General features: G+C 49.7%; 1 protein-coding gene across 6 annotated transcripts in view; it reads left to right on the plus strand.

Annotated features, from left to right (window-relative positions):
• Window positions 1-27,667, plus strand: part of GRB10 (growth factor receptor bound protein 10) — a 202,741-nt gene that overhangs the window by 152,679 nt on the left and 22,395 nt on the right. For all 6 annotated transcript variants that reach the window (XM_033402270.2, XM_033402271.2, XM_049715147.1 and 3 more), the window contains 6 exons: window positions 203-359; window positions 8,172-8,287; window positions 9,265-9,333; window positions 10,658-10,795; window positions 12,189-12,299; window positions 14,027-14,125. In XM_033402270.2, the coding sequence (XP_033258161.2) occupies window positions 203-359; window positions 8,172-8,287; window positions 9,265-9,333; window positions 10,658-10,795; window positions 12,189-12,299; window positions 14,027-14,125 (690 nt within the window). The remainder of the gene's footprint in view (window positions 1-202; window positions 360-8,171; window positions 8,288-9,264; window positions 9,334-10,657; window positions 10,796-12,188; window positions 12,300-14,026; window positions 14,126-27,667) is intronic.

Genomic DNA, 27,667 nt, shown 5'->3' on the forward strand with positions numbered 1-27,667 from the left:
GGGGGGGGAGCGGAGAAGGGAAGGGGAGTGTCGATGGGCGTGGCCTGCAGACCCGCAGCCTCTGGTCACCTGCCGCCTGGAAGAACAATTATACATGTGTTGGAGCGCTGCTGTCTATACATTTCCTGTTTATTTTGTTTCAGTGTTTATTTCTGAAAACCCAAGGTTGTTCATCTGTAAGTGTCACCGCCTTGTGTTGCAGGATGTTAAAGTCTTTAGCGAAGACGGGACGAGCAAAGTGGTGGAGATACTGGCGGACACGACAGCCAGGGACCTGTGCCAGTTGCTGGTTTACAGAAGTCACTGTGTGGACGACAACAGCTGGACGCTGGTGGAGCACCACCCTCACCTGGGATTAGGTAGGGAGCAGCTCCGGGTGGGGGGGAGCAGCTCCGGGTGGGGGGGAGCAGCTCCGGGTTGGGGGGAGCAGCTCCGGTGGGGGGCAGCAGCTCCAGGTGGGGGGGAGCAGCTCCGGGTATGGGGGGAGCAGCTCCGGGGGGGGGCAGCTCCAGGTGGGGGGGAGCAGCTCCGGTGGGGGGCAGCAGCTCGGGGGGGGAGCAGTGGGGTGCTCGGTGGGCCTTCAGGTGAAGACCTCTGCCGCCGGATGCCAGACTGTCACTGCAGTGTCCCCTGCCAGCCAGCGTAGCAGGTGGTCTGTGTGTTGTCCTCCATGCTCCTGCCTCTTTTTCCTAAAATCTCACCTTCCTCCCTCCCAGGCCTCTCTCCCCTGGTGCTTTCAGAATCTCGCTCTTGCACAGTTTGAAGCAGTAACTCCCAAGAGCTCAGCCACAGGAGGAGGGAAGGGTCCCTGTGACTTGTCCGCAGGAGTCGCTGTGAGGGGCTCAGGGGCTCGCTGCACACCTGTGGTCTGGGTGTGCAGCCGGAGGCGCCCTGGGGAGATTCTGACATCACTGCAGAGAGCAGCTCTCTACCTGACGGGGTCGGGGAGCCATGGTGACAGCCTGTAGGAGGGCACGGGGAGGCCCCCGGGAGTCGAGGGTTGCCATAAAGCAATGTCACCTACGCTTGAGTCTCACACAGTGTCTCTGAGTGATTCGAGAGAGCAAGAGATTATTTTGAGATAGGTACTATTTACAGAACTTATTGAGGTCTTTGGTTGATTTGTTTGTTTGGTTTAGGCGGCTTATTTTCAGGTAAAGAAGCTTTTCAGACTTTCGTTTAAATTCTTTTTGGATAACGTACGGTGCTTCCAAATCATAGGCACATATTTAAAACTAGAATTTTTTCTGAATCAACAGCTCTATTTTCTTCTGTGTCTTGAAGGAGAGAAAAACTACACCGCTTGCAAACTTCTTCCCATAGTTTAACATTTTTCTCTTGACCTTTGAGAATGACAAAGAAATTGAAATTAAGCCTCTAGGTCTGGAATATTCTTTCACTAAATGGCATTTGGGCAACTCATATCATACAGTCTAAGGTTACATGACACGAGGTACATTTGAGTTGGCGTTGCTGGAAGTCACGTGTTCTGGCTCCCCTGTGCCATCAGACAGTGTGCGTTGTAAAGTGAACGCTAAGAACCCCACCTTGTTTCTTTCCCGTCACTACGGATCTGCAGTGCACTTGTGTGTCATCAGATGCTTTGTCCTTTGTCCCCAGCAGCTTTCTCCTGACAGGTACATTCAGTGGTGCCACAGCACAGCGACCGGCTGGCAAGCTCCAGTTTGGGACATCCATGAATGGTCCCGAGTGGTCTGATAGGGTCACCAAAAGCATCTGTTGACACACGAGTAATTTGGAAACTAAACAGTAGTCGGAACCCTGCAGTTTTTATGGACACACATGCACACACATGTATATACAGATACATATACACATGCATGCATACACGTGTATATATACCCATATACATGCATACACACACACATAGAGAATTACAGTAAGTCCCCTACATACAGACCTTCAAGTTGCGAACTTTCAAAGATGCAAACGTGCATTCCATCAACATCAGGCGTGAGTGAAGTTGCAGCTGGCCCTCCTTCTCCTATTGCTGTCGATCCTTCAGCTCTACCATCTCCCACCTCCTGTCCCTCCTCCAGTCAGTAACTCTTCTTCCTGTTCACTCGATGCCAGCCCCTGTGTGCCAGCCGTTGTACTGTACCACTGTACTTTTCAAGGTACTGTGCTATAAGATTAAAAATGTTTTCTTTATTTTTTGTGTTTGTTTGTTTTTATGTATTATTTGTGTGAAAAGTATTGTAAACCTATCACAGTACAGTACTATACAGCCGACTGTGTTAGTTGGGTACCTAGGCTAATTTGTTGGACTTATGAACAAACTGGACTTACGAATGCACTCTCGGAACGGAACTCATTCGTATGTAGGGGACTTACTGTAATTTTAAAAATGCATCTGCATAGTTGGAGCCAAATATAAGTAATGAATATTGTTGAAAGACCATTCAAAAGTCTGACTGTGCTTTTAATTTGAAAAGAACTATGAAAAAACTTCTGTAGACATTATAATACTTGAATATCACTGTACACACCTAGAGAACATACGGAGTGGATGCAGATACACAGAACATTGTCCCATAGGGACTGCTTGAGAAATTCTGATTCCATCGTTATGTGGTAGCACTTGATTTCTGCAGCGTCATATAGTAGACGATAAACTTGGAAAACGATCAATCACTTGAAAATTTATTCTGAGGGAGTAAAATACGAAATGCACATGCACACACTACTCTCAGGGATGTGATATCCATACGTTTTATTCTGTATTCTTTCTCTTATTCACAGATGGATTGACATACTCCCCTTTAGGGGACAATAGTTTATTATAAAACCAAGTAAAAAGGGAAGAAAAGAAAAAAAGGAGAGGGGCAAGTAAAATGATGAAACAAATAAAAAAGAACATGTGGATCAAATTTTAGATCCTGTTTGACAAAAAGAAATCAGTGAGCTGACCTGCAGATGCACGAAGCCCCCTTAGAGGAGTCTTCCTCCCCTTCTCCCATGAGCTCCTTTCTCAGGAGCAGCGAGGGGACGCATTGTCCTGATGCCTGGGTTCTGCAGGTGTTAGTTCCACCAAGTCAGTCATGCCCTCCTGCAAGGGCAGGGCCCAGGGAAACCTCCCACTCTCCACACAGAGCTTCTTGCATCCCCGGCCCTGTGTCTTCCCTGCCTGTTCTTTTGTTTGTGATCCAAGCCTATGATTTAATATTGGTTTTGATCCGTTAAGTTGTTATTTAGGGGAAAATCCTCCTCCTTCCATTATCCACCAGCATGTAATGGTCAGATGCCCAGTGGTGGGAAGAGGAAGGTCCAGTTCCCTGTTTCATGCCTCCCGTGGGGCAGGGCTGTGGGAGTGCCTTTCACGGCTCCCTGTGGTGTTTCAGCATAAACCCCCTTGGGTGGGGTGTGCAGCGCTCTATGTGATTGACAGCGTCCTGGGCGTGTTCCTGGGTCTCCTGGCACACGAGTCTGCCGCCCCCATTCTCAGGGCAGAGCCACCAGCCCTACCTCCGCAGTCACTGATTCTCCCTTTAGAAGATCACTTTCTCATGGGGTGTATGTCGGGGATGCTCCTGGGACCTGCACATACACGAGGCTGGCGGCTCAGGCCGAAGGGAGATGATGCTTGCAGATCCCTAAGGCCGGTGGTTCCACCAGTCCCCAGTAATGGAGGGGTGAGCAGGCCACTCTTACAGCACTGAGTTGATGTATAGCCTTAGAAATTGAGGATTTCCAAGCACAATTACGATGCCGATCTTTGCAGCTAGATATCATATCCTTAACAGTATTAAACCTTTTCGCTCTCAGAAACGAGCGATGATTTAGGAGACATGGGGCAGTTTCCAGGATGGCCATTCGAGACGGCTTCCTTTCCACTAGCAAGAGACCACGTGCGTGTGTGAGGTCCGCAGCCCCCGAGGGTACCCGCGGGGCGAGAGCATCAGGCTCACGGAGGGGCAGGAACCGCGGCAGCTGCCGGCGCGGGCAGCATCTCTTGCTGGAAGGACCCTCTCTGCCATCTCTCTGAACTGGGCTTGTTGCCAGAGCCAGGTCCAAGGGCCCTTCTGGTCCCCAGTGTGGGCTCCTGCACCACTTGCTGGTTTGAAGAGTTGGGGCAGAGCCCTGAGTGCATAGTGGTCTTAGGTGACCGTGTCCTGTGTTTCCTGATTTCCCGGGAACTCATACCTTTCCTGATCTCTCCAACCATTACTGGCCCCAAAAGTCTAGCCTGGATGGGATGTTTCGGCTCCAGTATTTTGGGTAGAGCTCAGACATGGAACCACTGTCCCCAGCCAGTGCCACCGGACAGCCCCCGAGTCCAGCCAGCAGGGGCTGGGATGGGGCCGTTGCCCTCCCGTCTGCAGGTGAGCAGCCAGGCTCACTTCAGCCCGGACACCTTAATAGGTAGAGGACATAGGGATGTTACACAGCCAGCCTGCAGCTGTATCAAGTACACAAACTGTATTTTAAAGGAATCTCGAAAAACAGGAACTTTGGCATGAAAAATAGCATCTTGGTGCCCCCCGTGAACTTGAAGATGGGCCCACCTGTAAGCTCCATCCCCCTGGGAGTGCAGTGGCTCCCACAGGCGGGCCCTGAGTGACCACGGGTGTCAGAGTGGGTCAGCAGGAGAGGCTGGGACTTAATTTTAAGCCTGGGGCACCGTCACCGAGGAGGGTCACAGCCGGGTCCTGTGCATCTCAAGGATTTGGGGGGTTCTGTTGTCATGTGAATCAGGACGAAACACCTCAGGAAGAAGCAGGAACCCTTCCTCGGGCTGTTCGCTGCTCTGGGTTTGTTCCTGGTCAGATGAGAAGGGCGTGACGGCCGCCCTGTGGCGTGACCGGCGCATCCAGATGCTGACATCTGCACAGACCGGTCGGGGAGGAGCGGCCGCCTTGCCTTCAGCCTTGGGGCTCAGAGCGGCCTCTGCAGGCTGATCCTTTTCTATCTCTGTCTCTGTGTCTGTTACCTCTGAAAGGCACCAGATGACACCCTTTCCCCACTAAAATACACACCTAGCGGGGAAGGCTGCTTACGGGGCAGATCCAGACGTCAGGATGTTTGCTGTGGGCATGTTCTGCTGCACACAGCTCCGCACAGCCCGGGAAGCCCTGGCCAGCTGTTCAGCACTCCCGTCTCTGTGACGTGGGCTACGCCGGGCGGTGAGGGGCTTCAGGGGGCAGTGAGGTGGGTTGCTGACGCCTCCCAGTGCCCTCGGCTGGGTGCTAGGTCTGCCAGCCCCACCTCACCCCTCGGGACCGCCCAGGTTTCTGCCGAGGACTCTTGTGTCTGCTGCACGGCCCCAGAAGTAAGATATGCTGCTTTTTTTAGTTGAAGTGTAGTTGATGTACAGTGTTGTGTTCATTTCTGCTGTACAGCAGAGCGACTCAGTTATACACGTATATACATCATTTTTTATATTCTTTTCCATTATGGTTTATCACAGAATGTTGAATATAGTTCCCTGTACTGTACAGTAGGACCTTGTTGTTTATCCATCCTGTATATGCTGGTTTGCATCTACTGACCCCAAACTCCCGATCCTTCCCTCTCTCTCCCCCACTCCCCCTTCGGCACCACAAGTCTGATCTCTGTGAGTCTGTTTCTGTTTCATAGGTAGGTTCATTTGTGCCATTAGATCCCACATTTAGATTTATTTAGATTCCACACATAAGCGATATCATATGGTATTTCACTCAGTATGATAATCTCTGGTTGCATCCATGTTCATTATTTTATTCTTTTTTATGGCTGAGTAATATTCCGTTGTATGTATATCTGTGTACCACATCTTCTTCATCCATTCCTCTGTTGATGGACATTTAGGTTGCTTCCCTGTCTTGGCTATTGTAAATAGTGCTGCTATGAACATAGGGGTGCATGTATCTTTTTGAATTAGAGTTTTGTACAGGTATATGCCCAGGAGTGGGATGGCCATCATTGAGAAGTCTACAAAATATGTTTTTTTTTTTGAGTTGTCTGAGTTTTAAATGTCTTTCACGTAGAGTATGGTGGCGGCATAGATGCTGGCCTGAGTTCCGGAAATCAGAAAACTACAGATAGCGTTTGAGGGACGTCTTCCTCTTCCATTTGTACAAAAAGTCCTTTTGGATGAAAAGTCACATGGCAGTTTTACTTAAGGCCATTGTGATCATATGACATTTGCAGCTGGTGATGTGAGCGTTTAATACTATTGCCTGAGGTCATCTGAAAATATGTGTCTTTAGAATCACAGAGAAAATCAGACCTGGACAAAAAGAGCTTTGAACTGAGGTTGTCCCAGTGGCCTTTTAAAAGCTGTGAGCACAGGTCCTGGGCCTTCAGTGGGAGGCCAGGCCGGCAGCTCTGGCATCTCTGAGGAGCTCAGTCCTGGTCCCACCACTGGCCGCAGAGGGTGCAGCGGCCTTGGTTTCCACCTGTAGGTCTCCCAGGCCTCGTGGGGTCAGCGGAGTGGCCTGGGGCAGAGAAGCACCTCCTGTCGGGACTGCTGACAGTCTATTCACGCTGCTGTATGCGGCTGTACCAGGGTAGCTAGGCCTGGGAAGAGAGGATCCTGCCTGGGTTGCAGCATCCTGGGGCCCCATCGAGCCAGTGGCTCCCGCTGGGAGGGCCCTGTGCCCCTGAAACTCGACATCTGCCTTGTCCTCCCTTAGGTCCACCCCGCTCTTTTCTTTCTCCTTATTTTACCTGGTAAAAAATTTTAATTCTATAAACCAACCATCAGCAGGTTATTGGGTCATAGTTGTTTTTTTCCCCATAACCACAGAAATGTTTTCTCTGAACAAAAATCTCAAGGAAAGTCATGGGTTTGTCTTAAATGAATGACATTGTGCTAACCCCTATCTTGGCAGCAGACATAGCTGTTGTAACCATGCTCAGGCTGCCCCTGGTTCTTCCCCTCTGTCCTGGGGGCGTCCTCAGGCAGGGTGTGCGGTTCCTGAATTGCTTGCCAGTTCCCGCCTCATCCGGGGACCAGTGGGCCTGTCTGTGGCTCACTGGTGGTGCCAGGTCTGGCCCTTCCTGAGGTGCCTGAGCTTTCTGTTCATCGTGGGGAGGAACTTCAGGCTTTAACTGTGTCTCTACCGAGGACAGCCTGTCCTCGTGTGTCCTGTGTGCCAGCGGGGCCCGGCTCAGACCCCTGGCCTGGTGACCGTGTCCTTCGTGGACAGGAGTTCTCCCACGTTCGCAGATGGCTTTGACTCAGGAACGCTTTCACCCTGCACCTCATCCTTGCTGGGGATTCCGCGCTGGCTGTGTGCAAGGAAGCGGGAGCTGGGAAGGGCCGACGGAGCGTTCGTGTCAGTTTCGTGGCATCTCCTGCTCCGCCGTTTGGGCCTCAGTTCACACGTCGAAACCGCCCTGGGCTCGTTTGCTCCTGTCACGTAACCCGTGATTGAACGTGTTTGGTTCCCTGCCGCCTGGTCAGCAGGCTGTGCAGGGACACGTGAGGGCGTCAGGCCACGTGCCTCTCATGTTCCGCGTGGAGCCAGAGTGCTCAGACTGTGAGGGAAATGCCACCCCAGGGTGATGCCGCTGCTGAGTCAGGCACCGAAGCGTGTGTGTCCGTGCACGCTCCCCCGAGTGCTGTGCCACGTGTGTGTCCTTCCCAGCGGCACGGTCCCACCGTGAGAACAGCTCCGGGGTGTGTGTGATTAGCGTGGGCTCCAGCGGACAGCCGGGCGTGGGGACGGGCTGCCTGCTGGTAGCCCGCTCCCTCCCATGTTACGCCCTAACACTCTCCTAGGCAGCTGAGTTTCACGAAATCAAAGCCGTCCTGCTTCTGCCCCCCCACCTCTACCATCCCGCCCGTGCGTCCTCCTTGCTCAGAGCCTTCCCACTGTCCTGTGTCTTGGGACATTTTCCCAATCATTACAGCCCTGTTCTTTCCAAGAGTTGACATTTCTTAATTTAAAGGCAGAATCACCTGCGCAGAGTCTTTTTTTGATGCCAAATTGAGAAGAAGTATATGAAAGTTAAGACTGACCTGAGTTCCTCATATTCTGTGTCCTAAGACCTCCTATGCATTTGAGATAACACATTAGAGGTTTCAGTTTACTTTTGGTTCTTGACCTCGTCTTTGCTCACGAAGTTTGAAGAGGAACAGAAAAGTCAAGCAGATTTTGTAATTGGTTGTGAGGCTGCCTTGAAGGTTCTGCCTGTTTATCTCACACAGTACTTTTCCTCTGCAGAAAGGTGCTTGGAAGACCATGAGCTGGTGGCCCAGGTAGAGAGCACCATGGCAAGTGAAAGTCAATTTTTATTCAGGAAGAATTATGCAAAATACGAGTTTTTCAAAAATCCCACGGTGAGTCTTTTCTCTTTGAGTCTGGGGTTTGGCACTCTTGAAATCTTGCCGTTTATACTTGAGTTTCGTAGTAGCAGGTCACAAAATAACTGAGATGTAACGGGTGGCAGTTGGGTTTGAGAATCTGAGTGGCTAGTTAACTAAGCAATCCTGGCTTGAAACTCTCTCTCTGATGCTTAACTAAGTGCCTCTGTTCTGGCCGGAGCTAACCATCACCTTCTCCCAATAGCTGGAGTGGGAGAGGGGCTTAGTCTCTAGGAGTAACTTAGTCAAATACTCAGTAAAATAAAAACTCATTATTCTCTGCAAATAGCAAGTATTACTTTGGGATTATTGGGGGAAGAATCAGTAGAGAAATCAAAATCCAGGTGGGTTGAGCTACTCTCCTTGATCTTTCTTTTCTTTTCTACTTTTTGTGGGGCGGGGCCCTTGCCTTGTGGGATGTCAGAATGGAGCTCGTACCTGCCGTGGTGTGAGCGCCAGTCCTAATTCTGAGTTACAGCAGCAGCAACTGGGTGGGGGGGGGGGGGTCCCAGCATCAACTTCTGGTTCTGATAGTTTAGCTGCTTTTTCATTGAAAGGAAGAAATTTGGTAACTACTTTTGGGCGATGCACCAGAAAAGGCCTCTTCACATCTCTGTGCGCATCTCCTAGTTTCAGGGGTTCTTTGTCTCATGCCACGCGTCTGTGTCCCTGAGTTAGGACACGCGGCAGCCCTCTGCCTTGGTGCACTGCCAGACGTGGGTCCTAGTGGGCATCACAGACACTCCAAACTTGGTGCAGCGTTGAAGGGAAAATGCAGCCTGTTAAAGTCAGTGTTTCCATTGTGTGATAAAGGAACAAAAAGCACTGTCATTTTAGATACAAATTGTACATAATTTTACCTGGAGGAAAGTTTTCAGTACTGGCATACCTGTAAGTATGCTTTTCCCCACTCTTAAGCTAACCTCTGACATCTTTGTTTTTCCATGGCCTAGAATTTCTTCCCAGAACAGATGGTTGCCTGGTGCCAGCAGTCAAACGGCAGTCAGACCCAGCTTCTGCAGGTACTGGGCAAGAAGAGGCTTCTGCTGGAGTCTCTGCGTAGAAGCTCTCAGGCTGTCCTGGGGGCCTGGTAGGAGCCTGGAGCGGTTGCGTTGTTACTCATGTAGGAGCCTTGGCCCCTCGTGGAATTTAGAGTCACCAGAAATGAGTGTTTCCCTGGGAAAGCTGCATGTAGCCAGGCTCCTTCAAAGCAAAACAAGCGCTTAGAAACAGGATACACTGACCTAGAGGCCATCGGGTGCCTCTCCACGCTTACTGCTGCCTCATGCTGTCCCGGGAAGTCAGGATATTCCTCTGCACCCCTAAAGACGTGTCTCTTAACGGCACGTTAAGTAGTAAGGGAATAAACCATTCCCTAAGGCAGCCAGCACTCTCCAGGTGGCACTGAATGTAAGAGAAAGTACTCGAATGTAGTTCCTGCAGAAGTCTGCCCTGAGCCCTCCTTTTCCTGCTTTGTTTCTGCCTCTGGAAGCTGAAAGCCGCTGTGCTGTGTCCTGGGCCCTCCACGCAGAGCATCTGCCTGCCCTGGGTGAGAGTTGTCATACTAAGTTATCGTGGCCCGTGCACAAGGAGGGTAAAGTGGTTTCCTGCTTTTTAGTTGCCTGATCCGAGACGGCTTGATGCTTGGTGAACGTGCACGGTGATGTCTTGAGGTGCCGGAAGCACTGCCCGGGGGTACCGGGACCTGCCCCGTTGGCCCATACCGTCTGCAGGAGGAACTGTGTCCCTCTCAGTCAGTGTAGGGGACCCACGAGGGTCACCCCAGATCTGGTTCCTCACCTACCTTCCCTGAAGAAAGAGGTGTGGCTGGTGGGAGGACTTAGCGGGGGAGCAGGCTGTCACCAGGGTGTTCGTTCCAGGAGCTGGACAGACACTGGACACACAGCTTTCGCTGGAGGGCACGCGGTCAAAGTGACGGCCGGATGCTTACTCCCAGCCCACCTGCTCGTAATTGGTGCTCCTGGCACTGCTGTTGCCCCAGCTCTGAGGACCAGACTGGGATTTTTATGGGAAACCAGAATAAAAGGCAGGATGCTTAAACACACTGTCCATTAGGAGATTTATGACTTTGTGTTTTCTGTCAGAGTTAGAGAAGTCCATTTGCTTGTGTATGTTTAAACACTTAATTATGTTTTAGAACCCCAATTTAGATGGAAATTTTAAGACTTTTGAAAGGAAAAATATCACTTGAGAACACTCAGTTTAACCCCAAAACAGTATTTTACTAATTCGTAAAATGTTCCAGTGTCAGCGTTGCTGATAATACGTCTGCTTCCATATTTTCATGTCAGCATTATCTAACTTTTAAAATTTGCTCTTCAACAGAATTTTTTAAACTCCAGTAGTTGTCCTGAGATTCAAGGCTTTTTGCACGTGAAGGAGCTGGGAAGGAAGTCGTGGAAGAAGCTGTACGTGTGTTTGCGGCGATCCGGCCTCTATTGCTCCACAAAGGGGGCTTCAAAGGTGAGTCTTAAAGCCGTGACCGCCGGTCGCACCAGGCTGGGAGGGTTCCGAGTAAACGTGGGCTTCATTTTAAATTGCACCCTGGGCTCTGCCCAGCTCGTGACTTATTAAGCTGATTGTGTAGCAGCTAAACTCTGATTTCCTGGTGCACAGCCCCACCTGGGAAACCAGGTGATGACACAGACCTAGGGATCCCGGGGCTGTGTCACTGCCCCACCCCCAAGCTGGCCAGCCCGGGCCCCTTCTGTGGGCTGGGAGCAGAGCCTCCTGCCTGCCTGAGTCCCTTGAAAGATGCTAACTTAGTTTCTATAATTCGGAAGTTGGCATCCAAGCTAGCCGCAGGATATACGATTGATTATTGCCACCCTAATGGCAATCTAATACATGTTATTGTAGGTATTGCGTGGAATAAATTGGGGTTTTGTGCGCACCCCCAGTGGGAAGAGGAGGCGAGGGGTGGAAGACGGCTGCCCGCCTCCGAGGACAGTTGGGGTGTTGTGGGCTGGCCTTGCCAGGGTCTCCTTTGGTGTCTTTGCACCTCTGACCTACTCTTTCCTGTAACGTCTGAGGACGCCTGCCGTGGGAACGTACCCAGCTGACCTTGGCCTTGCTTTTACACCCGAGAGCTGCAGTCTCTTCTGTTCTCGAAGGAAAGAGGCGGGGAGGAGCTGGGGACCCCAGGGGAAAGTGCTGACCCAGCATCAGGCCACAGTCCTACTGCTCTGGGAGGTCAGGAGAGCAGCGGGCAGCCTTCGGCGAGGGGGCGTGGCCTCTGGGAGAAGGGGCGTGGTCACCAGGGAGGGGCGTGGCCGCAGGAGAGAAGGGGCGTGGCCGGCCGCCCTTCCTTCTGCAGATGGGGTCTTCATCAGATGCAGTGGGGAGGGTAACTTCCTGATTTCCCAGCTCTGATGTGTGGCTTATGCATCATCGTCATCGGTGCTGAGCCCAGGGATGCGTGTAGCCTAGAGCAGGCAACAGATGCGGGATGGGGAGTTCAGGAGGAGGTGGGACGGTTGCGGACGCAGCTGGACTCTGACCATGCAGCATAGCAAAGGTGCTGTGGGTCCTGCATTTGAGTGTGTGCTCCGAACCTTGACCTTAGCTTCCAGATCTTCTGGTTTTCACTTTATGGGGCTTTGATTTGGCAGTGTCAAATAACATTGTAACCGTTTTCTGTCTGTGAACTGGGAGGGTGGGTGTTTTTGGGCGGGGGCTGCGGGATGTGGTTTTAATTTAGCACTTATTCTACATGATGGGTATAATCTGTAGACTGTCAGAGGGGAGAGGTGTTGAGAGCACGCACAGACTGCCCTCTGTTGACGGAGGCGTGAAACACTGGCTCTTGGCTGTGCTGAGAAGTTCTCCCCCGTTAAGTCTGACCACCTTCCTGCAGGAGCCCAGACACTTGCAGCTGCTGGCCGACCTGGAGGACAGCCGCATCTTCTCCCTGATGGCTGGCAGGAAGCAGTACGGTGCCCCCACGGACCATGGCTTCTGCATAAAGGTACCCCATCCGCAGCCCTTCCGAGATGCCCAGACAGCATCCCACTAGGCACTTTGGAATTAAACCAGGGACCTCCTTTCTTGGGTGCTGCTTTTTTTTGTTTGTTAACAGAAACGTAGTTTCACACTAGATTTATTCATTCATATAAAAATATTTCTTGTGTGCTTATGACGTGTCCGTCCTTGAGTAGCTCAGATGCTCAGAGAGAAGCAGAGTCCGTGATGGACAATGCCCGTCGACGGGCCCAGTGGCTTAGGGACCGCCAGCCTGTCACTGGGTGGCCTCCAGCGTACTGAGTGAGCTGACACCTTCTGTGTGGGCTTGTTGTCCCCAGGACATTAGACTAGGGGTGACCACAGCTCTGCCCTCTCTCTGTGCACGTGCATGAGGACACAAACTCACACATACGCTCCCATGTGCACTCGTGCATGTGCATGTACACACCTGCACACACCTATGTGAACGAACACATGCACACATGTAGACATACGTGTGCATGCCTGTGTGTGCGTGCACGGGCACACACAGGGGGCTTCTCTCCACACTTTGGGGGGGCCCGCTCCTCCCCCCTCGGCGAAGCTGTGGTGATGCTGGGCATTGCACTAGTAGATATTTACTGAATACCCACTGTGCACGAGACCCTCTACTGAGGCTTCTACCTCCGTCGTCTTCCTGGGTCTTCGCAGGTGCTCACAGGGTGGGAACTGACCCGACCCCATTGCCCACATCGGGTAGCCAGTGAGCGAGCCCGAGTCCCCCAGCCAGGCTGCCTCCTGAGCCTGCGGAGGAGACAGGGCACAAGGAGCCCGTCCCATCCGAAAATGCCGTCTTCTGCTTCACTTGGTGAAGCTTCTTTGGTTACAAGTAATACGAACTGACTTCAAACCAGCTAAAGGCGCAGGTGCACGGGAGGCTGGTGGGAAGTGGCCTCGGGAGGGGCTGGAGCCCTCGGGGCCCAGGCGGCCGGTGCTTCCTTCCCCCGGCCCACGTGCTGGGTGTCGTGGCCTCTGCTTCGCCCGCAGCGTCAGCGGACTCGGGCTGTCGTTCCGGCCCTGCTCCCCCTCCAGATTCCCGAGGTGGAGAGCTGGGCCGGTGTCCCCCCCAGCACTGACCCTCGGGCCTGCGGTCAGAGGGTTCCTGTGGACACCCGCCAAGCTTATGCCTGCAGGCTTTCCTCCGTCGCAGCCTGGCCCTGCCTCTGGGTGGGACCACCTGCCTCCGCTGCTTGCCCTGCTCCGGTTCCCTGCTCTGGGGTGACATTGGTCTCACCCCCTGGGCCTTTCCACAGGTCTGTCCTTGGGGCCACTCAGATGCCCCAGAAGCCCTGAGCCCCGGGGGCTTCTCCCCACGGCGGCTCACTCAGCAGGCCCTCCCCACGGCTGTGTCCTCGGTCTTCCTGAGAAGCAAGTGAAGACGCCTCCTTCTGAGACCCCAGAGCAGGTCCCCGACCCAGGAATCAGCATTCTCTGCAGGGAGCTAGATGCCCCGTCAGCCGCCCCCACCTTGTGGTTTCTTTCCTGTTTGTCTCCCCCAGGACCTCCCGTGGGAGGACGGCTGACCACTCAGCTAAGTACTAAGTGGCCGCAGCCGCCCGGGGCCGGTCCGTGCCCGGCAGAGCATGAGTGATGCTCGGCACGTCCTGCCGTGTGTGGGCTCAGCCCTGCCTGACGGAAGGTGTGTGTCCGATTCCCTGTGATGCTCACGGGGTCTTCCTTCATCTCCTTTAGCCAAACAGAGTCAGGAACGAGGCCAAGGAGCTGCGGTTGCTGTGTGCCGAGGACGAGCAGAGCCGGACGTGCTGGATGACGGCCTTCAGGCTCCTCAAGGTGGGTCCCCTGCGGTCACCGCCTGCGTCAGCGCACCCCCTCCATGGACAGTGCCTGTCACCCTCCCATGTTCCATCACCAGCTCCAGGAATCAAGGGTCCTCACACATTTTTCCAGAGTCTCAGAAGCTCCCCACAGAGCCTTAACGTTAGAGGAACCAGAGCCAGTCCCCAGCCTCGGCACTGTTGGCATTTGGGGCCAGGCAATGGGCCGTCCTGTGCTTTGCAGGACATTTAGCAACCCCCTGGTCTCTCCCCGAGATGCCAGTAGCACCCCAAGCAGCTGAGACAACCCCAAATGTCTCCAGATGTTACCAAGTGTACCCTGGGTGTGGGGCGGGGGTTGAGAACCAATAGGAAGAAAAAGGTCGAGACCGGGGAGTCGGGTCAGGGAGGGTGCACGTAGGTCATCAGGAGGTTAATGGTTTTCCTGACGGAGCGTCAGACTCCCGAATTCTCAGAAAGCCAAGGCCATGAGGGAAACATAACGAATCAAGTGGCTCACCGTAGAGTCTCAAGGGAAATGGTGTCTCCTGACAATAATTCTAAAAGAAATGTCTTGCACGGACCCTCACGTGGGATCGCGCCCAACAGTGATTTCATAGAAATTGCCAAGATGACTTCACACGCCCTTTAGCACAAGCTCAGTGCACAGCAGGCGCAGCTCACTTGGATGTCCCACAAAATGTTCCTTTGCACGTACACACACCACGTGTCTGAAATTCCTTAGGTACATAAAGTCCTCGTGAGTTACAGGTTAGCTGACAAGACGAACTTGGCCAAAGTCAAGGGGCCTGTGGGGGAAGTGTGTTTGCTCAGCTGTGGCCACCACATGCAGTGGTCTGGGTGTCTCTTTACAAAAATCCCCAACCCTCAACGAGGGTCCAGCTGGTCCAAGATTCTCGGCAGAGTCACTTAGATCAAGAGACAGTGGGAGGCTGAGCTCGGAAAACTCCTTGGAGATGCCACGGGCTCCCTGGAGAGGCAACCCGTGTTCCTCTCTCCCAGAATCTTCCTTTGTATTTTTTGTCTTGTCACTGGTAAAACAAAAAAAGGTGTACACGGGACTTTCCTGGTGGTGTAGTGGTTAAGAATCCGCCTGCCCATGCAGGGGACATGGGTTCGAGCCCTGGTCCGGGAAGATCCCACATGCCGCGGAGCAACTAAGCCCGTGCGCCACAACTACTGAGCCTGTGCTCTAGAGCCCGTGAGCCACAACTGCTGAGCCCACAAGCCACAACTACTGAAGCCCGCGTGCCTAGAGCCTGTGCTCCGCAACAAAAGAAGCCACCCCAGTGAGAAGCACACGCACCGCAACGACACTCGCCGCAACTAGAGAAAAGCCCGCATGAATCAACGAAGACCTAACACAGCCAAATTAATTAATTAATTAATTAAAAATGGTGTACATTTAAATGTTACTGCTCTGTAATAGAAGAAGAAATGCCCTGTTGCTGTAAGACACCGTATGTCGTCGGCTGCGCCCTGACAAGCTGGTGTTAAATCCAAGTGCCCTTCAACAGGGGGCTGGTTCCCTGGCTTGAGGGACATGCACACAGAGGAGCCCCCTGCGGCTGGAAAGGAACAGCTCCTCTCTGGGTCCCGTTGTGGGAAATTTTCCAGGATGTATTATTAGCAATTAACAAGCAAAGTGCAGAATGTTGTGTAAAGAGGTCACTGCATTGGTGGGGCGAGAATGGAAATGCGTGTTTAGCTTCGCTGGCACGTATGCAAACACGATACTGCAGGGGAACACAGAGGCCGCTCACGGGAGCCTGGAGGCTGCGGTGTAGATGGGGCAGACGTGGAGGGAGACCTTCAAGGTTTTATATATTTGAGTGCTTTCTTTTCGTTTTTTCTGTTGCTCTGCAAAAATATTATCTATTTTGGAAAAAACAAAAAGGAGATGAAAAAGGGACTGGTACTAATGCGTCGTGTTCCATGGGTGACACGTGGCGATGTGGCAGCACCTCTGATGCCATCTCACAAGGGCGGAGGGCGGGGGCCTCTTTGGCGCCATCGTGATGTGACGAGGTGACCGGGCCGCGCTCACAGTGGCAGCGCCGCCTGGCTATTATTAGTGCTAACGGTGCGAGCCCCGTATATGTTGACACAACGTGATGGACGTTTTGGAGCATCCGCTGTGGGCCAGGCAGCGCCTCCCATCTCTGACCTCATTTGCTACTCACGGCAGCTCTGTACATATACGTACGACCGGTACAGGTGACAGTCCTGAAGCCCATGGCGCTGTGCTCCACGTGGCCACTGGCGTGTGGCAGAGTCAGCCCTAGGACCCCGATGTTTTGGCCCCAGAACTCCATCGCTAACCAGCACGCTTGCTGCCCCCGCGAGAGCCTCCAGGAAAGCTGAAGATCCGTCCAGTTCCAGCCATGGCCCCGTTGTCCCTGAGCGAGCAGCTGACTGCACATCCCACAGCGCCATCCTGTATGAGGGCGGGGCCTGGCTGGCCACGCCCTGGGGCCTCCTGCCTCTACCAAGTGGCCAGCACCAGCATCTGAAATGAGGAACCCTTACAAACATCTAGGTCTCCTCCCTCCCTGCCCCCGCAGCCGCGCCTGGCTCCAGTCACCTTGCTCTGGGGGTAAGCGTAGTTAGAAGACCAGCTTCTGTGTGATGGCCCCTGCCCTGCACCCACACGTTGCCTCCAGAACGGCGTGTGCTTTGCTCCGGGGACTTAACGCCCTTTGAAGCAGTGGGGAACCGTCTCAAAAGCCTCCTGTTTCCCTGGCTCTGCTGCGTCGCGAGCTTCTTGGATTGTGAGCGCTGGCTCAGTCCGCAGCCTGTCTCTTCTCCTCCACGGAGAGACCGGTCTGCAGGCTGTAGGGACCTGGCGGCCTCTCCGCACCTCCCAGTTCTTGCCCTCTACGTGTTCTCGTGCTTGGGCGTCAACCTCAGATCCCCAGAGCTGGGACGGCCTAGCTCTCGGAACAGAAGAGACGCTCAGAAAAGTTGAGTTGAATGAAGGTGGCAACCGACCCAAACTCCCGTATCTGCGTTGGCCTCCCCACTCTTTTTTTTTTGGCGGTCCGCGGGCCTCTCACTGTTGTGGCCTCTCCCGTTGCGGAGCACAGGCTCCGGACGCGCAGGCTCAGTGGCCATGGCTCACGGGCCCAGCCGCTCTGCGGCATGTGGGATCTTCCCGGACCGGGGCACGAACCCGCGTCCCCTGCATCGGCAGGCGGACTCTCAACCACTGCGCCACCAGGGAAGCCCCTCCCCCCTCTTTTGAAACCGTTTCTCCCCCTTGCCTGCCGGATGTCATGGGCAGCGCCGGAGTCAGCCCGAGACGGCGCAGAGGGGGGCTTTGGACTAGGGACCTGCACCATCTCCAGAGGCCGGTTCTTCGGCCTCCGAGGGGGGTCTTGCTGCCGCAGACCAAGGAAACGTTGGTTGCCTCTTTTCGTGGTCTGTAGTGAGTGCTGAGAGGTCCCTCCCCAAGCTTTAACCCTCCAACACCCTTGCCCCCTAATAGTGGGTCGGATGTGCCATGTCCCTGTGTGGAGGACGCACGTCGGAGACCTCGGGCCTGAAGCTGAAGTGTAAAGCTCTGCCCTCCCAGTGTCTCCAACTCTGGCCAGGAAGCAGGTCTGTGGTGGCTGATATTGGGCAATTTGGACGGTATTGAAATCCCAGGGCTTTTTTGAGAGGAAGGCCTGCTTTTGAATTAACCTAGACCTTCCTGTGCCTTGAAGTACCAACACTGGTATACTTTCTTTAAAAAAAAATGATAGCTCGAGCCTCCAGAGGAGAAAACTGGCTAATACCTGCTTTTGTTCCTCTACCTGCTATTCCATTGTTTCCTAAATGATTTCATAAAGACTACAGGGACAGCACAAGGAGTACGAAGACGGTGTTAGTTACCTACCGGCTCCTTCCCACCCCCTCCACCTTCTAGATGATTCTTAAGCTGCCCTAGAGATTCTTCCTCACGAGCGAGGTCTTGCTTCATCAATACAGGTTTCTGTAGGGAACTCCCTGGTGGTCCAGTGGTTAGAACTCAGCGCTGTCACTGCCGGGGCCCTGGTTCAATTCCTGGTTGAGGAACTAAGATCCTGCAAGCCGCCCAAGCACAGCCCAAAAAAATAAATAAAAATTTTTTTAAAAGTCTAAACCTCTTAAAGAGGCTAAAAAAAAAAAGCACACAGGATTCTGAAATGAATTACTTGACATGGAGAAGACAGTTACAGTGGATGTTGGGCATGACAGCAGCCAGGGAGCCTCAGCCCTGGCACACAGGCGTTGTGGAGTCTGGGGCCAAGAGGAGGCGTCCAGCGCCCAGAAGCAGCGCAAACATGGAACGGTTCGCCGGGGGGCGCGGGGGCGTGCTGACCAGCTGTACAGAGCAGAGGCAAAGCATCCCGGCTCTGGTGATAACACCGTGATGTTTGCTGCCTGCTCGCACCTGCCCGGAGGGAGCTTCACGTCACCCCGTTTAATCATGATGAGAACCTAGGGGAAGGCGAGGCCCTCGCAGTACAGGTGAGGAGAGAGCGCCTGGAGATGGGCCAGCTGAGACTCCATGCCCCCCCCATGGGGGGCGCTTCTTAGGAAGCCCAGGTAGAACTTGGGAAATGGCTCAGGTGTGTTCCGCCCTCCCGTCTGACGGTGCCACCTGCCTTCACGCTCACAGCCAAACTCATGGCCTCTCTGGATCCCAGAGTCCAGACCCGTGGTCCCTAAAAGCCAGTCCTCTGACTACTGAGAAGTTGGGGAGACATCTTCTCTAGTGCATAGCAAAATGAAACAAATACGGACAGTGTGTTCAGCTTCCCATGAAGCTAATTGTGCTCATGGTAACAGGTTTATTCTTTAATCTGAGACTGTGTCCTTTTTACTTAACCTTAAAATAAACTGTACAGAAGTCTGATGGTCTGATCTACCGTTCTATCAACAATATTTTATAAACTATTGTTGATATGGTGGTAGATGAGTGGTTAATTTTTGGCGTGTGTGTGTGCTGTCTTATTTGGCAAATTCGTTGCCAAGCCTTAAGACAGTCACAGATTTTTTCCCCCAAATTTGATTGCTTTGTGAAATCTGAAAGAATGAAAGGCCCTGATATAGACCTTCTCTCTCATCCTTTTCCCTGCAAGGTGATCTCTCAAGTCTAGTGGTTCCCAGATTTTATTTTTATGTAGCAGAACCCTTTCCCCCTTCAGGCAAAATTTTGGATAATTCCTCAATATGTGAAATAGACAAAAAGACTGAATTACATGGCATTTCAGGTTATTGGTAAATGGCAAAAAAAAAAAATCCAATCTCAGCAGCTCTAACAGCAAAGACGGATCCAGCTCAGACATGGCAGGTGGCGTGGCCCCATCATGACCTCAGCCGGGGAAGGGAAGGCAGAGCCAGGGGGTCTCCCATCCACAGAAGTGACACATGTCACTCCCACTCACAGGCTCAGGTCCAGACTGCTCGCCTGGTCTGCCCCAGCCGCAGGGCCCAGGGAGAGTAAGCCCACCGTTTGACTCAAAAGCAGAGTCAGAAACTCCTGGCAGGCAGGCCAGTTACTAGCACACAGGTGCAGTTTCGATGTTTGTTCAGAAACAGCGGCCGCTCTCAGCATCCCCGAAGCGCATCTCACCCTGAAGCCCTTTGGAGACCCGCCTGCCCCATCCCTTTCTGTCTCCCACCCACACGCTGTGCCACGTGGTGTGTGAGCAACCCCCGGCCACCCTGTGTGAACTGCAAACACAGACACCTGTCTTTTCTACACAGACAGACAGAAACAAGGGGGAATTGAAGTACATGGAGAGTAGAAATGAAGGAAGACACATAAAACCCAGTCATTTTTAAAATGGGAAAACTGAAGACATGCTATGCATATCCACCTCCTATTGTATTTTAAATCAAGATGAAATGGACATTCTTTGCAAAAACAGAAAAACCTTAAAATTGACTGAAAAACGCAGAAGGAGAAATTGAGCTACATTTTTTTAAAAAATGAGTTCCTCTAAGCTTTGAGGAATATTCAAGCTCAGTGCTGTGTAAACTGCACAGAACCAGGACTGACACCGTATGCTGAGGTTTTGGTCACCTTCACACTTCGGGGTTGTGCTGTCCTTTCGAATCCTGGTCGGACATGGCATCTTAAGTAGACACTGCAATTTGTTCTTTTTTTTTAACATCTTTATTGGAGTATAATTGCTTTACAATGGTGTGTTAGTTTCTGCTGTATAACAAAGTGAATCAGCTATACATATACATATGTTCCCATATCCCCTCCCTCTTGCGTCTCCCTCCCACCCTCCCTATCCCACCCCTCTAGGGGGTCACAAAGCACCGAGCTGATCTCCTGTGCTATGCGGCTGCTCCCCACTAGCTATCTATTTTACATTTGGTAGCGTACATATGTCCATGCCACTCTCTCACTTCGTCCCAGCTTACGCTTCCCCCTCCCCATGTACTCAAGTCCATTCTCTATGTATGTGTCTTTATTCCGTCCTTCCCCTAGGTTCTTCATAACCTTTTTTCTTTTTTTTTTAGATTCCATATGTATGTGTTAGCATATGGTATTTGTTTTTTCTCTTTCTGACTTACTTCACTCTGTATGACAGACTCTAGGTCCATCCATCTCACTACAAACAACTCATTTTTTTTTCTTTTTATGGCTGAGTAATATTCTACTGTATATATGTGCCACATCTTCTTTATCCATTCAGCTGTCGATGGACACTTACGTTGCTTCCATGTCCTGGCTACTGTCAGTAGAGCTGCAATGAACATTGTGGTACATGACTCTTTTTGAATTATGGTATCCTCAGGGTATATGCCCAGTAGTGAGATTGCTGGGTCGTATGGTAGTTCTATTTTAGCTTTTTAAGGAACCTCCATACTGTTCTCCATAGTGGCTGTATCCATTTACATTCCCACCAGCAGTGCAGGAGGGTTCCCTTTTCTGCACACCCTCTCCAGCCTTTATTGTTTGTACACGTTTTGATGATGGCCATTCTGAGTGGTGTGAGATGATACCTCATTGTAGTTTTGATTTGCATTTCTCTAATGATTAGTGATGTTGAGCATTCTTTCATGTGTTTGTTGGCAATCTGTATATCTTCTTTGGAGAAATGTCTATTTAGGTCTTCTGCCTATTTTTGGATTGGGTTGTTTGTTGTTTTGATGTTGAGCTTCATGAGCTGCTTGTAAATTTTGGAGATTAATCCTTTGTCAGTTGCTTCATTTGCAAATACTTCCTCCCATTCAGAGGATTGTCTTTTCATCTTGTTTATGGTTTCCTTTGCTGTGCAAAAGCTTTTAAGTTTCATTAGGTCCCATTTGTTTATATTTCCATTTCTCTAGGCGGTGGGTCAAAAGGACCTTGCTGTGACTTATGTCATAGAGTGTTCTGCCTATGTTTTCCTCTAAGAGTTTTATAGTGTCTGGCCTTACCTTTAGGTCTTTAATCCATTTTGAGTTTATTTTTGTGTATGGTGTTAGGAGGGAGTGTTCTAATTTCATTCTTTTACATGTAGCTCTCCAGTTTGCCCAGCACTACTTATTGAAGAGGCTGTCTTTTCTCCATTGTATATTCTTGCCTCCTTTATCAAAGGTAAGGTGACCATATGTGCATGGGTTTACCTCTGGGTGTTCTACCCTGTCCCATTGATCTATGTTTCTGTTTTTGTGCCAGTACCATACTATCTTGATTACTGTAGCTTTGTAGCATAGTCTGAAGTCAGGGAGCCTGATTCCTCCAGCTCCTTTTTTCTTTCTCAAGATTGCTTTGGCTCCTCGGTGTCTTTTGTGTTTCCATGCAAATTGTGAAATTTTTTGTTCTAGTTCTATGAAAAATGCCATTGGTAGTTTGATAGGGATTGCATTGAATCTGTAGATTGCTTTGGGTAGTATAGTCATTTTCACAATGTTGATTCTTCCAATCCAAGAACATGGTATATCTCTCCATCTGTTTGTATCATCTTTAAATTTCTTTCATCAGTGTCTTATTGTTTTCTGCATACAGGTCTTTTGTCTCCTTAGGTAGATTTATTCCTAGGTATTTTATTCTTTTTGTTGCAGTGGTAAATGGGAGTGTTTCCTTAACTTCTCTTTCAGATTTTTCATCATTAGTGTAAAGGAATGCAAAAGATTTCTGTGCATTAATTTTGTATCCTGCTACTTTACCAAATTCATTGATTAGCTCTAGTAGTTTTCTGGTAGCATCTTTAGGATTCTCTGTATATAGTATCATGTCATCTGCAAACAGTGACAGCTTTACATCTTCTTTTCTGATTTGGATTCCTTTTATTTCTTTTTCTTCTCTGATGGCTGTGGCTGAAACTTCCAAAACTATGTTGAATAATAGTGGTGAGAGTGGGCAACCTTGTCTTGTTCCTGATCTTAGTGGAAATGTTTTCAGTTTTTCACCATTGAGAACAATGTTGGCTGTGGGTTTGTCATATATCGCCTTTATTATGTTGAGGTAAGCTTCCCTCTATGCCTACTTTCTGGAGGGTTTTTATCATAAATGGGTGTTGAATTTTGTCGAAAGCTTTTTCTGCATCTATTGAGATGATCATATGGTTTTTGCCCTTCATTTTGTTAAAATGGTGTATCACATTGATTGATTTTCATATATTGAAGAATCCTTGCATTCCTGGAATAAACCCCACTTGATCATGGTGTATGATCCTTTTAATGTGCTGTTGGATTCTGTTTGCTAGTATTTTGTTCAGGATTTTTGCATCTATGTTCATCAGTGATATTTGCCTGTAGTTTTCTTTCTTTGTGACATCTTTGTCTGGATTTGATATCAGGGTGATGGTGGCCTCGTAGAATGAGTTTGGGAGTGTTCCTTCCTCTGCTATATTTTGGAAGAGTTTGAGAAGGATAGGTGTTAGCTCTTCTCTAAATGTTTGGTAGAATTCTCCTGTGAAGCCATCTGGTCCTGGGCTTTTGTTTGTTGGAAGATTTTTAATCACAGTCTCAATTTCAGTGCTTATGATTGGTCTGTTCATATTTTCTATTTCTTCCTGGTTCAGTCTCGGAAGGTTGTGCTTTTCTAAGAATTTGTCCATTTCTTCCAGGTTGTCCATTTTATTGGCATAGAGTTGCTTGTAGTAATCTCTCAATGATCCCTGTACTTCTGCAGTGTCAGTTATTACTTCTCCTTTTTCATTTATACTTCTATTTATTTGAGTCTTCTCCCTTTTTTTCTTGATGAGTCTGGCTAATTGTTTACCAGTTTTGTTTATCTTCTCAAAGAACCAGCTTTTACTTTTATTGATCTTAGCTATTGTTTCCTTCATTTCTTTTTCATTTATTTCTGATCTGAAGTTTATGATTTCTTTCCTTCTGCTAACTTTGGGGTTTTGGGGTTCTTCTTTCTCTAATTGCTTTAGGTGTAAGGTTAGGTTGTTTATTTGAGATGTTTCTTGGGGTAGGATTGTATTGCTATAAACTTCCCTCTTAGAACTGCCTTTGCTGCATGCCATAGGTTTTGGGTCATCATGTTTTCTTTGTCATGTGTTTCTAGGTATTTTTTTGATTTCCTCTTTGATTTTTCAGTGATCTCTTTGTTATCAAGTAGTGTATTGTGTAGCCTCCATGTATTTGTATTTTTTACAGATTTTTTCCTGTAATTGATATCTAGTGTCACAACGTTGTGGTCAGAAAAGATACTTGATACAATTTCAATTTTCTTAAATTTACCAAAGCTTGATTTGTGACCCAAGATATGATCTCTCCTGGAGAATGTTCCATGAGCACTTGAGAAGAAAGTGTATTCTGCTGTTTTTGGATGCAGTGTCCTATATTATCAGTTAATTCCATCTTGTTTAATGTATCATTTAAAGCTTGTGTTTCCTTATTTATTTTCATTTTGGATCATCTGTCCATTGGTGAAGGTGGGGTGTTTAAGTCCCCTACTATGATTGTGTTACTGTCGATTTCCCCTCTTATGGCTGTTAGTATTTGCCTTATGTATTGAGCTGCACCTATGTTGGGTGCATAAATATTTACAATTGTTATATCTTCCTCTTGGATTGATCTCTTGATCATTATGTGGTGTTCTTCTTTGTCTCTTGTAATAGTCTTTATTTTAAAGCCTATTTTGTCTGATATGAGAATTGCTACTCCAGCTTTCTTCTGGTTTCCATTTGCATGGCATATCTTTTTCTATCCCCTCACTTTCGGTCTGTATGTGTCCCTAGGTCTGAAGTGGGTCTCTTGTAGATAGCATATATAGGGGTCTTGTTTTTGTATCCATTCAGCCAGTCTATGTCTTTTGGTTGGAGCATTTAATCCATTTACATTTAAGGTAATTATCGATACATATGTTCCTATTACCATTTCCTTAATTGTTTTGGGTTAGTTAGTATAGTTGTTTTCCTTCTCTTGTGTTTCCTGCCTATAGCATTTACTATAAAGCTGGTTTGGTGGTGCTGAATCCTCTTAGCTTTTGCTTGTCTGTAAAGCTTTTGATTTCTCTATCAAATCTGAATGAGATCCTTTCTGGGTAGAGTAATCTTGGTTGTAGGTTTTTGTCCTTCATCACTTTAAATATGTCCTGCCACTCCCTTCTGGCTTGCAGAGTTTCTGCTGAAAGGTCAACTGTTAACCTTATGGAGATTCCCTTGTATGTTATTTGTTGTTTTTCCTTTGCTGCTTTTAATATTTTTTCTCTGTATTTAATTTTTGATAGGTTGATTAATATGTTCTTGGCGTGTTTATCCTTGGATTTGTCTTGTGTGGGACTCTCTGCACTTCTTGGACTTGACTAACTGTTTCCTTTCCCATATTACCTTTTTTTTTTTTTTTTTTTTTTTGCGGTGCTTGGGCCTCTCACTGTTGTGGCCTCTCCCGTTGCGGAGCACAGGCTCCGGACGCGCAGGCTCAGCGGCCATGGCTCACGGGCCCAGCCGCTCCGCGGCATGTGGGATCTTCCCAGATCAGGCCAGGAACCCGTGTCCCCTGCATCGGCAGGCGGACTCTCAGCCACTGCACCACCAGGGAAGCCCCCTTTCCCATATTAGGGAAGTTTTCAACTATAATCTCTTCAAATATTTTCTCAGTCCCCTTTTTTTTCTCTTCTACTTCTGGGATGCCTATAATTCAAATGTTGGTGCATTTAATGTTGTCCCAGAGGTCTCTGAGACTGTCCTCATTTCTTTTCATTCTTTTTTCTTTATTCTGCTCTGCAGTAGTTATTTCCACTATTTTATCTTCCAGGTCACTTATCCATCCTTCTGCCTCAGTAATTCTGCTATTGATTCTTTCTAGAGAATTTTTAATTTCATTTATTGTGTTGTTCATCATTGTTTGTTTGCTCTTTAGCTCTTCTAGGTGCTTATTAAACGTTTCTTGTGTTTTCTCCATTCTATTTCCAAGATTTTGGATCATCTTTTCTATCATTACTCTGAATTCTTTTTCAGGTAGACTGCCTATTTCCTCTTCATTTGTGTCGTCTGGTGGGTTTTTACCTTGCTCCTTCATCTGTTGTGCGTTTCTCTGTCTTCTCATTTTGCTTAACTTACTGTGTTTGGTGTCTCCTTTTCGCAGGCTGCAGGTTTGTAGTTCTTGTTGTTTCTAGTGTATGCCCCCAGTGGGTGAGATTGATTCAGTGGGTTGTGTAGGCTTCCTGGTGGAAGGGACCAGTGCCTATGTTCTGGTGGATGAGGCTGGATCTTGTCTTTCTGGTGGGCAGGTCCACATCTGGTGGTGTGTTTTGGGGTGTCTGTGGACTTATTATGATTTTAGGCAGCCTCTCTGCTAATGGATGGGGTTGTGTTCCTGTCTTGCTAGTTGTTTGGCATAGGTTGTCCAGCACTGTAGCTTGCTGGTTGTTGAGTGGATCTGGGTCGTAGCCCTGAGATGGAGATCTCTGGGAGAGCTTTCACTGTTTGATATTACGTGGAGCCAGGAGGTCTCTGGTGGACCAATATCCTGAACTCAGCTCTCCCACCTCAGAGGCTGAGGCCTGATACCCGACCAGAGCACCAAGACCCTGTCAGCCACACAGCTCAGAAGAAAAGGGAGAAGAAAAGAAAGAAAGAAAGAAAATAAAATAAAGTTATTAAAATAAAAAATAATTATTAAAAACAAAACAATTTTTAAGTAATTAAAAAAAGAAAGGGAGAAAGAAGAGAGCAACCAAACCAAAAAACAAATCCACCAATGATAACAAGCGCTAAAAACTATACTATGAAAAAAAAAAACGAGAGAACCCTAGGATAAATGGTAAAGGCAAATCTATATAGACAAAATCACACAAAGCATACACATACACACTCATAAAAAGAGAAAAAGGAAAAAAAAAATATATATATATATATATATATATATCGTTGCTCCCAAAGTCCACCATCTCAATTTTGGGATAATTCGTTGTCTATTCGGGTATTCCACAGATGCAGGATACATCAAGTTGATTGTGGAGCTTTAATCTGCTGCTCCTGAGGCTGCTGGGAGAGATTTCCCTTTCTCTTCTTTGTTCACACAGCTCCTGGGGTTCAGCTTTGGATTTGGTCCCGCCTCTGCCTGTAGGTCACCTGAGGGCATCTGTTCTTTGCTCAAACAGGACCGGGTTAAAGTAGCAGCTGATTAGAGAGCTCTGGCTCACTCAGGCGGGGGGGCGTGGGAGGGAGTGTATGGAATGCAGGGCGAGCCTGCGGCAGCGGCAGACGCCAGCGTGACTTGCCACAGCCTGAGGCACGCTGTGTGTTCTCCTGGGGAAGTTGTCCCCGATCATGGGACCGTGGCAGTGGTGGGCTGCACAGTCTCCCGGGAGGAGAGGTGTGGATAGTGACCTGTGCTCGCACACAGGCTACTTGGTGGCTGCAGCAGCAGCCTTAGCATTTAATGCCCATCTCCGTTGTCATGCTGATAGCTGTGGCTTGCGCCCATCTCTGGAGCTCATTTAGCCGGTGCTCTGAATCCCCTCTCCTCACGCACCCTGAAAAAGTGGTCTCTTGACTCTTCGGCAGGTCCAGACTTTTTCCCAGACTCCCTCCCGGCTAGCTGTGGTGCACTAACCCCCTGCAGGCTGTGCTCACGCCGCCAACCCCAGTCCTCTCCCTGCGCTCCGTCCTAAGCCCGAACCTCAGCTCCCAGCCCCGCCCGCCCCAGTGGGTGAGCAGACAAGCCTCTCGGGCTGTTTAGTGCTGGTCGGCACCAATCCTCTGTGTGGAAATCTCTCCGTTTTGCCCTCTGCACCCCTGTTGCTGCGCTCTCCTCCGTGGCTCCAAAGATTCCACCCGCCACCCTCCGTCTCCGCCAGTGAAGGGGCTTCCTAGTGTGTGGAAACTTTTCCTCCTTCACAGCTCCCTCTCAGAGGTGCAGGTCCTGTCCCTATTCTTTTGTCTCTGTGCTTTTTTTTTCTTTTGCCCTACCCAGGTACATGGGGACTTTCTTGCCTTTTGGGAGGTCTGAGGTCTTCTGCCAGTGTTCAGTATGTGTTCTGTAGGAGTTGTTCCACGTGTAGATGTATTTGTGATGTATTTGTGGGGAGGAGGGCGATCTCCACATCTCACTCCTCCGCCATCTTGAAGGTCTCCCCTGCAGTTCGTTGTTCACTGAGTCTATA

Source organism: Orcinus orca, chromosome 9 (genome assembly GCF_937001465.1).
Source record: "Orcinus orca chromosome 9, mOrcOrc1.1, whole genome shotgun sequence".
Classification (NCBI taxonomy): domain Eukaryota; kingdom Metazoa; phylum Chordata; class Mammalia; order Artiodactyla; family Delphinidae; genus Orcinus; species Orcinus orca.